Source organism: Pygocentrus nattereri, chromosome 15, assembly GCF_015220715.1.
Source record: "Pygocentrus nattereri isolate fPygNat1 chromosome 15, fPygNat1.pri, whole genome shotgun sequence".
Lineage (NCBI taxonomy): Eukaryota > Metazoa > Chordata > Actinopteri > Characiformes > Serrasalmidae > Pygocentrus > Pygocentrus nattereri.
The window spans coordinates 3322493-3333195 of record NC_051225.1 but is presented as its reverse complement, the minus strand read 5'-3'; the positions used below and the strand labels follow the sequence as shown (position 1 = coordinate 3333195).

Here is a 10703-nt window from a genome sequence, read left to right as displayed (position 1 = left end):
CAGCATTTGTTAAATATGTAAGAAATTAATCAGACTGAAGTGAGATGAGCGTGTGGAAGTGGAAGCCCATTTTCTTTAGGCCACAGTTTGTCCTGTGTGTTTTCAGGTGTACTGAGGGTAGCCCTTTCCAGTGCCTTTAGGGCTGATGGGTTGTGAAATAAAAATAATAATAATGAATTCATAACAATGCATTTTGCACTCAAATACTGCACTATAGGTCTGATACGGAGCCATTTAGAACTGAGTCTAGGATCATTTCTGCACTGAGGCCGGAGAAAGTGTCTGGATCTCCAGTCATCTTACTGCATACGCAGCCAGGGTCTGATCTGAGACAGAACCTTGACCACCCTGTTATAATTTGAGGAATCTGCCACATCAGTCTGAGTCTGACCTTCATGTGGAGCTCATTTGTCCCAGTCTATCAAAAGTTGACTGTGACCCATTAAACAGGCACTAGAAGGCTAGAGCAGGAGAGGAGAGTCCAAAATGAATTCAATAACTGAATAATGTTTTTGGTCAATAATGCAGCCACTTGCTTTTGTTTGTGGAAAATGCAAGAGTGAGCTGTATTAAAATATTGGACAGACTAAGTGAGATCAACCCCCCCCCCGCCTTAGACCCCCTTTTTTAAGAGTCTTTATAATCCTGTTTTTAATAATAATAATGATAATAATAAGAATTTCATTATCAATATTAAGTAGTTGTAGTATTGTAGTAATAACATAAATGTTAATGTATAGTCGCGACATTTAATAATGCTAATGGTTATTAAATAAATGAATTTTTATTTTAATCACAGTAATTTATTATGAGCATTACTTCGTCATACTTCGTTTTAGGGCCACTGTATAAAATAAAAAAAGACTTCGAGAAAGAAGTCGTAATATTTCGAGAAAAAAAGTCGTACTATTTCAAAAATTAAGTCGTAATATTCCGAGAATAAAGTCGTACTATTTTAAGAAAAAAGTCATAATATTTCGAGAAAAAAGTATTTTTATTTATTTTTTTATTAGTGGCTCTAAAACGCCGTCGTATCTTACGGACCCTAATTTTGAAAAAAAGCACTGAGAGGCGGCGCAGGCGGCTGTGGTGCAACACTGAGGATAAACCAAGTGTGTTTACTGTTAAATGACGTTAAATATAATATTTATTGTCGTATAAACGTTTCGCTTTATTAATCTGCACATAAGCGATCGCCGCTAAAGTCGCTAACGTCGCTCTGCCGTCGAGGTCAGACTCTTATTTTGTTATTTAGTCCACGTCACTCCTCCGTCCGCCAGCTAGTGCCATGGCGGCGTCCCGGCTGCAGATGAACTTCGTGCGGCTGCTGGCGGAGTGTGAGAGCAGAGCGGGAGAGAACAGGCAGGAGGACCGGCGGAGGGAGGGCTGGAGGCTGGAACAGGTGCGGAGAGAGAGCATGAGCCTGAAATCCGCGTCTTATTCCAATGTTCCGTTCCACCTTAAGAGGTACAGCCTGACGGTTTAAGGGCTGCAGGCGCCGCACTGGAATAGCTGCTCCGTTTAAGGTGGAACGGAAAATTCGAAAAGGCAGTAATTCTGAGGCTTCGTGGTAATTTAAGGCAGAAAGGTAGACGATCTGGTATGTCAGCCGGACTAGAACCGCGAGAGAAAGAGGAGTGGAGGGGAGTGGAGGGGGGTGGAGGGGGATGGAGGGGGGTGGAGGGGGATGGAGAGGGGTGGAGGGGGATGGAGAGGGGTGGAGGTGGGTGGTGTGGCGAAAATATGATATCTCGATACTTCAAGACTTTTTCACGATATGAGGTGTTTCACGATATTTGGGTTTTCTGCGATTTAATGAAACAGAACCTGCAGAGCTTCATATAAAAGTCCTGTAGTAAATCCATGCAGTAACTAATTAAACAGGCCTAATTTTGCTCTCTTTGTTTTGAAATATGCAGTTGATGGTCTTTAAGTACTGACGTACTAAGTACTAAGTACTCTTGTATCTTCAGTTATCTGTCACCTGCTTCTCTGTCTTGCCTGCTGTGTTTAAAGGGTCCATATCCTACACTGTTGGCTGAGAGCAGATGTATGTAATTGTATTCTTGTGACATCACAAAAACGTTTAATTCAAAACTGCCTGTTGCTGCATGTTTGTTTCCATATATGGACTGCGTGAGCTCGGGTACTACATCGAACTCTTTCAGCGTAAAAAACAGAAGGGAACTTTGGTGGTTCGCTATGATACAGGCCCTTTAATGTTTTGTGGCTATTATACGCAGTAGTAGTGTTTAGGTGGGTGTAGTTGGGCTGCAGCAGGGTTGCCAGGTGTGTGACTGTGTTCTGAGATTTCCTCACCCAGCTTCACATAAGAAATCAGTGCAGGATCTTCTGGACACTTTCTGGAAATTCAAACGGTCTTATTTTTGTTTTTGCCCCAGTTAAATGGAGTTGGGAGCCGGTAACCCACATAGCTAATCTGATTAGATTTGCTAGACTGACCACATGAGCTTATATTTCAGTGTGTGACCCTTTAAGAAGATTGGAGCTCTTATAGTTGGAAAGCCTGTAAACATCAACAACAGCAACCAGTGTAATTTAACTGCATAGCAACAAGTAGCTGATTGGATTCTAGCCCATTATGGCATTTTTGTATTTTATTATAAATATAGAGAAATAAAGGAAACATTTGGCCTGTTTAAAGGTGGCGCTGCTGGTTTGCTGGTGTATTTTGTCTGTTTAACTCCAAAGAAATCAGATTAACGATGTACCATGAAATGTGTGCGAGACCACCTTGGCTGTGTGGTGCATCTGTGGATTATTATTACAAATATTTAGTTTGTTCTTCCAGTACGTTGCTGCCCTGGAGGAGATGCTGGTGGCTCTGAGGAAGAGTGCGAGGTAAGGACGAATTGCAGGTTGCATGGCAAAATTAGGGATGCACCAATATGGGAATTCTGGCACTGTGCCAGCGTCTGATATATTTTATGTATGGAACTGCAGACATCAGTGCATTTATACATTTGTTATTTAAAAAATTCTTCTTTTTTCTAAAATTTGAAACTATTGATTTTTTTAGTCTCTAACTTTTATTTTATCTTTGTTCTCAAAAATGACTTATGTCGTGAGTGCTGTGTACCGACATGCTGTCCTGTCTGTTTACTGCGTCTAGTGTCTGTTTTAATTTGTCGTATTTATTGTTTCTAGTTTATTTTTTTGTTTGCACACGATGTCTGCACGTTCACACTTTGTACTTTATGCTCCTTGTTGCACCGTGATGCTCCTGGAGGAACGTGATTTCACTCAACGGTGAACTTGTACAGAGACGGAATGACAATAAAAGCCTCGTAACGTGACGTGACGTGTACATCGTGTGTAAATTTCACAATGAATGGACCAAAAGAAACGACGAAAATACAGTTGGAAAGACGTCTGGTTCCATTGACATACACACATATATATATATACATATACACACATACACACACACACACAATTGACCTCAGCAGTGAGTTTATCACAATATATATTAGAATAAAGTCGTATTGATAATTCAAATAAACAGAAAAACAATAAACAGTAAGAAGAATTTCTCGGGTCCATGTTTTTCCTGGACACCTTCACAGCCGCCACAGAGACTCGTTAATATCATCAATTACATCATGAGCTCAATTTACTGAGCACTGATTGGTCAAACCAGGAGCTGCTTTTTAACTACATATAATACTGGACTTCCTCGAGGAGAGGCTTGGAGATGGGTAAACAAACACACTCACATCCAGAAAATCACTAGTTATTATACACATATATATATATATATATATATATATATATATATATATATATATATATATATATATATATACACACACCCCATTATTAGTTAATATTCTATAAATTTTGTTTATTCAAATATTAAGACATTTCTCAGCAAATAAACTTTGAATATATATATATATATAAAAGAATTTTTATATTTGATCATTCTTAGTCATTTACATTTTATTTTGCTTTTCTTTTTTTACTGGTTTGATGTTTCTGTGTTTTACTTTTTACTTAATGTTTGCTCTTCAATCCTTTATTCTCTGTTCTGGTGCTCGGCTACGGCTCAGATGAGTGTCACCCTCCATGTACTGGAGTTTAAATGATGTTGATTGACTGACTGAACGATTGGAAATGTAGAAATTGAGACCAGATCCATCTGGATAGATCCGATCTGTCACCGTTTCACCCTCGCTGGTGCAGCCAGTTCAGATCAAGATCTTAACAATTACGTTTGTTTGTCCTGCCAGCAAACCGTCTGCAGAGCTGCTGACCGACTACACCCGAAAAGTGGACTTCCTCAAAGGCCTGATAGAGGCGGAGAAACTGGTCAGTTTATAGATTAATTATCAGATCATCACTGTCGTAACAAAAGATCGTATCTCCAAAACTACAGCTTTGCGTTAGAAGGAGTAACATTTCTTAACTTTACTGCAGATTAACATCATAAGATTTTACTCCTGAGTGATTTAGGGCTTTTTCTGTTGGAGCAGCAGTAAAATGTTCAGCCTCATCGTCTCATTGACAGCTGTAGTTCTAATAGGACTAATGATAATCAGAGATGAGCGCTGCAGAGATGTTAATCACAATAATACACACAGTGTCGTAGTAGATGTATTATTTCTGACATTTGGTAAGTTGGGAAAGATAAAATAGTAGAAATTACCAAAACAAACGGTGAATTTGGTTATTTGTGTTCCACATTTCATGCACTGTACTGCACTGTATGACCATTAAACAGACTGATTTCACTCTCTTTAGTCATGCGTGCACCTGGAAAGTGTTTCTAAGTACGGATGATATCTGTGATATACTCAGAAAAGCATAATGTGACATAATTGATCATGATATTGATAAATATCCAGTCCTAGTAATAATACTGTGGAACATACACTGTTAGAAATGAAGGTTCTGTGCAGGAACGTTTTCCTTCATCAAGGTACAAACAGTGTAGATGTTCCCTCAAAGGTTCTAAAGTGGGTTTAAGGTCTGATTGTGGAGCTTAAATCAGGTTCTCCAGGTGAAAAGTTGGTATTTGTTCCTTTTCATAACCGAATGTTTTAAAACAGAGCAGTAGAGTAAAAGCCTGGAGGCGAGGCGAGGCGGGGTGTGTGGAGTCAGTCCAGCTTAGAACAGATCATTTCAGTGGGTTATGGTTCAGTTATGTTCCCTGACTAAAGGGACTGAGTTGGAGCCTTGAGGGTCCCACCATGGTGACAGGAGGGGAACCGACCCAGAGACAGTCTAGTACTACTGCTTCTGAGAGTGTAGTATAATGTACAGTAGATATGCTGTGTATGTTATATTGTAGTGCATGTATCTATAAAATGCCTAATATTGTTTACAATACTAATATACTCTATATGTTTTATTATATTGCGTCAGAAATATTTTCACACCGTATTTAAGTTATCAAAAAAAAAAAAAAAAAAGCATTTTATATTTTTTTCTCTCTTGCTCCTCTTTAGTCGTCCCCGACAGAAAAAGCTTTAGCCAATCAGTTTCTGGCCCCTGGCCGGACGCCTACGATCTCCACTGAGCGGATGCCGGCCTCGAAGACCGTCCACATGCAGAGTAAAGCGCGGTGTACGGGGGAGATGCGCTCGGAGCTGCTGGGCTCAGTAAGGCTCTTCTCTCCACTCTGTCAGCAGTGATGAATGTAGTTACTCACAGTGGTCAGTCTGAGTCTGTCCTGCTCCCCCGACGCTGAGACTGAGCCGCTGTTCATTAAAACGTCGCTGATCTGTCTCTAATCGCTGTGTTGATGTTGTTTTCTCCTGACAGGCTGCCGCAAGCGCTGGTATGTTATCTACATTTAAACTTGTGTGTATATAAAATATTTTAAAATGTAGCACTGAAATATTTTCATCGATGTGTCATGTTTGATTTCAGGTTTATCTGAGACCGAACTCCGACACCGAAGGTAAGACGCTACTGTTGTGTGTGTGTGTGTGTGTGTGTGTGTGTGTGTGTGTGTGTGTGTGTGTGTGTGTGTTTTTTTCTTTCTTTCTTTACTTTCTTTTTTCTCTCTCTTTCTCACACCTTTTCTCCATTTCCTCTGTATCTATATATTTTCTCTCTCTCTCTCTCTCTCTCTCTCTTGCTCTTTCACTCTCTCGTGCTTTTTCTTCTTCTCTCTTTTCTATATTTCTGTTTCTCTTTCTCGCTCACCTGTGATTATAAATAGATCATTGGAGTGTATTATTAATTATTTAAAAACCTCATGTCGTTTCCTTAATTCCTTAATGTAGTAATATTGAATAAAAAATCTTTTAGTTTAGAAGATTTAAATCTGCACTATGTACAATGTTGTTGTTGTTGTTATTGTTATTATTATTATTATTATTATTATTACTACTACTACTACTATTATTATTATTATTACATAGAAAATAACACAAAATGACGACTGATTCCAAACCTTTGAACATTAGTGTGTGTATGTGTGTGTGTGTGTGTGTGTGTGTGTGTGTGTGTGACTCTGTGCTGTGTTGTCCCCCTCAGCCGCAGCGTTCCCGTAGACGAGCGTCAGAGTGCGGCGGAGCTGGACGCGGTGCTGCAGCATCACCACAGCGTGCAGGAGAAACTGGCCGAGGACATGCTGAACCTCGCACGCAACCTCAAAAACAACACGCTCGCCGCCCAGAACATCATCAAACAGGACAACCAGGTCGGCCTCACTGTCCGCTGTGCACTCTGCTTTACAGGGGAATTGCACCAACTTTCCAAAATTCCAGTATAATTTACACTTATTGAGAAATAACCAAAGTAATACAGAGTGATGGGGTTTCTCTCCTGATAAGAACCAGGAGCCGTGAACGTGCACCGTCAGGCCAGAAAGTAAAGTTGGACCAAGTCTTCCAAGTTTGCATATGTAATGTTGCAAATCTCTGATGTCAGAAGGAAACCTGTATCTCCACAGTTGTAGCTTTACAGGAGAAGGAAAAAACATGCCGTACTTTTAATGCAAGTCCATTTTTTCCAAGCAATTTTGGGCTTTTTCTTTTGGCCAGTTCAGCACAAAATTCACTCCCCATGTAAAGAGCAACAGGCATTTTTAGATCCTGACAAAAACAGAGATAAGAGGTTTTATTCCAACAGCAGCAAAGTGCTAAAATGCTGGAAGATCTGTTCAGAAGTTTTCTGTGTTTAAACATTTACTGTTTTTTCCTAACCACACCCTACAGTACCTGGTATGGTATTCCACAGAAGAACCAGAGAGTTATAGAATATTCCAATAAATACATTTTAGGCCGAATCCTTATTGTAAAACATCGGACAACAGTCTGTAGGTCGTGCTTGTAATAATTTCCTGTAATAACTTTCAATAACGTAGCGTTTATGATGGAAAAAATGACCTTTCTCTGGATTTTAAAAACATGTTTTAGGTCAACATTATTTCAGAATTCCCATAAAACAGTTTCAGGCGTCAGGCAGCAATAATTTGTTGTGAGGGAGCTTGGAGACGTTAAACTGTTCAGACGTCTGGTTCCTATCAGTACCACTGTGGACAGTTCTGAGCCTGAGTGTTTCAGATCAAACCTCTTTGAAGGACTTTGTCTATATCGTATTAAATTAAATTATGCAGGAAAAAAATTTGGGATAATTTAAATCAAACTGTGTTAACATTTTGAAAAATTGGTGGAATTCCCCTTTAAGGGGTGTTATGAAGCAGAGTAAACCACTCAGCCTCCAGTGGATTAATGCTTTTATGAAACAGCCACAAAGTGCTATATATTAAAATGCACCAATGTTGAGTAAATAATTTCATTTATAAATATTAATTTTTGGGTAAATGGTTCTTCTGGCAGGCAGTGCAGCTCATTTAGAGTTTAGATTATGGTCGCCAAGTAATTTGAAAAACTAAAGATTGTGATTCCCAAGTGCAAATTAGAAATCCAACGCGTCAGAGATGACTACTTATTTTGACATTTGATATTTGATAATATTTGACATAATCAGCTACTGTGAAACCCTGCATTAAATATTTGATGCGGGTGGATATTAAATACACAGTATATCATAGCAGGAGATTTAAATGGAAGGTTTTCGAGTTTTGTGTTGTGCTCCTGTCTGAGATTATTAAGCCTGTTTACAAATGTTGATTAATGAATGTAATCTGCCTGTAATGTCAGCCTCTAACCACAAGGTGGCAGCCATGCATTTCTTAAGAGTCTGTAGCTCAGGGGTGTCCAGTCTTGTCTGCAAAGGGATGGTGTGGCTGCAGGTTTTGGATTCCAGACAAGCTGGAGAACATCTGGGGTGTGTCTCACGAAGCAGGATTTATGGCTTAGTTCAGTCTAACGTTGGATCAGGGCCGGCTTTGTATTTATTCTAATAGAAGTGTTTAATTTCTGAGTAAATAAACACTCACCTGACATGCCTGGGATCTAATTCAAGTAATTGGAGTTTAAATAGAGCTAAAACCATATTAGAGTCATTTTTAGCCTTCACCGTCTGTTTTGCCGTTGCAAGCCCACAGACTTGCTGAGATTTTTCAATGTGGCCCTTTTACTGCCTGAGCTTGTTTCAGTGTTTGGTCTTTCCTCTGTTCTAGACACTGACTCAGTCCATGAGGCAGGCCGACATAAACTTCGAGAAGCTGAAGTTGGAGTCGGAGCGTCTGGAGCAACACGCGAAAAAATCCGTCAACTGGTTTTTCTGGCTGATGCTCATATTAGTCTCCTTCACCTTTATCAGTATGATCCTGTTCATAAGGCTGTTCCCCAGACTCAGATGATACGGCGAGTGAGTGGCATCCGACTCGAGCAGCAGGTTTAACACACGTGGGCATCAGCGTCCTGTGTGTGGATACAGACGCCACTGAAGTCAGACTGGTTGAAAGTGGGGCTGCACGACGGGCGAAATGACTTATATGCAGTTATATTGCTACTTATTGCACTTATGAAGTAACTCATTAGTAAATCAGTAATGTGGTGGCTACAGATTGACCTGCATTATTTTGACCAAAATAATTGACTTTTGTTGGATTAAATGGTCATTCACAACACACAGCACCAAGATTGGTTGGAGGGTTATTTGCATATTAAGACCTCTAAAGCTGTGCGTCGTTCTGTGGTCGCCTTTAATGCCTGTATTTGGATTTCCGGGTCTAAGCTGTTTTTTCTGTGTGAAAAAGCTGATGCGTTTTGTCCCGTGTCCAGAGTGTCACTTGATCTGCTGAGGATCTTCAGGAGGATGTTTAGCAGTCAAAATAGAAATAATGCTACATACATAATAATGCCACACGCAAGCCAACGCTTCTGCACGCTGAAGTGACATTGAATGAAAATAAGTCTACTACTAAAATTCAGGCTGCAGCCTGAAGCCACCAAAGCCTCTAAACTACTACATTTGACAAAGCTTGCTAGTTTGGGTGGGGAGGTTTGGTTTTCCCCGATAGCAAGAGGATAGTGGGCCACTGTCGGCCGGCTGATGGCAAAGCTGGCGGTCCGCTGGCGTTTGGCTCAGCGGTTTCCAAGCAGCCCACCGGTAGTAAATAAGAGTATTGCACAAAATTCAACTTTATTATCTCTTATTTTCCACTCATAGTCCAAATAAATTTCCCTGTACTTTGTAAATTAGTTTAGTAAATAATTTTGATCAAGCTCAGTGTCAAATATTTTCAACGCAATTTTATATCAGGCCTAGTCTTGTTTTTTTTTTTCTCTCAGTTTGTAATATTTGTCTTAGTTTTTTTTATGTGTGTGTATTTTTTCCATGGGAGACACTCAAAAGCACGTAATGACAACATACAATTCCATGCATGTGTTAATTTCCAATTACATATCCTTTCATATCTCTACATCCAATGAATAAAAGACAAAAAATAATCATAAAATAAATTTAAAAACTGTCAGGAGTGCTCGCATTGTATCTCTACAAACTCTGGTCCTACTGTCTTAGTTTACTTTCTAAAATAAAAGTCTATGTGCACTAAAAGTCTGTTTGAGGAGATGCTAGTTGGATCTTGTACGCAGGACAGTCGGGGTGGTCCAAGGGAGACCAGCAGTGGAAAGCGGTCATCGGGGTGCCGTTCTATCAAGCCAGTGGACCGATGTGTGGTTGTTATCTGGGATTTTGGTGAGGTTATGTCATTTCGGTGTGCAGCAGCGTCAGCCTGTGAGCAGCAATAGTTGTATTTCAGCTCTTTAATGATCTCCTAATTCTAAGTTTCTGGCCAAGTGCAGAGGAAAATCAGCCGTATGGCAAAACGTATCGGCTTTGGAGCATTTTATTTAACCGGCTTCGAACCGGAGTTCCTAAAATGATGACTTTCCTGCAGAAAGATGACATGACTTTAAAAGTCTGTTGCAAACTGCTGTAATAAATGACTTTGTCATCTCTGTTGGTCCAATTCATCGTAAAATGATGTGAACACAAGACTTCATACACAAAACACCCTGAAAAATCTTGACGCGTCAGTGGAAGGTGCAGCCCTCGTTGTGCTGACTGGGGAAAGTGTTCTATACGGTCTTTATAGTTATGACTCGTAGCCTTGATCTCTCACCACGTTTCACTAATACTTCACTGTACAACGACTGCAAAGATGGTTTCTCTGGGAATTCTTATAATCCATAATGCTAATCCAGTTCCTTCACCTTCGTCCGCCAGTTCATCAACTCTCGCTTCATAAACACACTTAAAACACTGTCTTTTATGTCCTTGTGTCCTCTTATAAGTTCCATCTTCACACTTCT

The 10703-nt window shown here is 40.0% G+C and overlaps 1 protein-coding gene across 1 annotated transcript; it reads left to right on the top strand.

The window, feature by feature from the left end:
• The first annotated feature begins 1203 nt into the window (after nt 1-1203).
• use1 (unconventional SNARE in the ER 1 homolog (S. cerevisiae)) lies at nt 1204-10360 on the top strand. Its single transcript, XM_017702608.2, has 8 exons — nt 1204-1402; nt 2813-2862; nt 4254-4332; nt 5472-5624; nt 5788-5803; nt 5896-5926; nt 6508-6673; nt 8561-10360. Exons 1-8 carry the CDS (start codon nt 1289-1291, stop codon nt 8741-8743), a joined length of 792 nt encoding a protein of 263 aa, XP_017558097.1. The 5' UTR covers nt 1204-1288; the 3' UTR covers nt 8744-10360.
• Nucleotides 10361-10703: the final 343 nt, after the last annotated feature.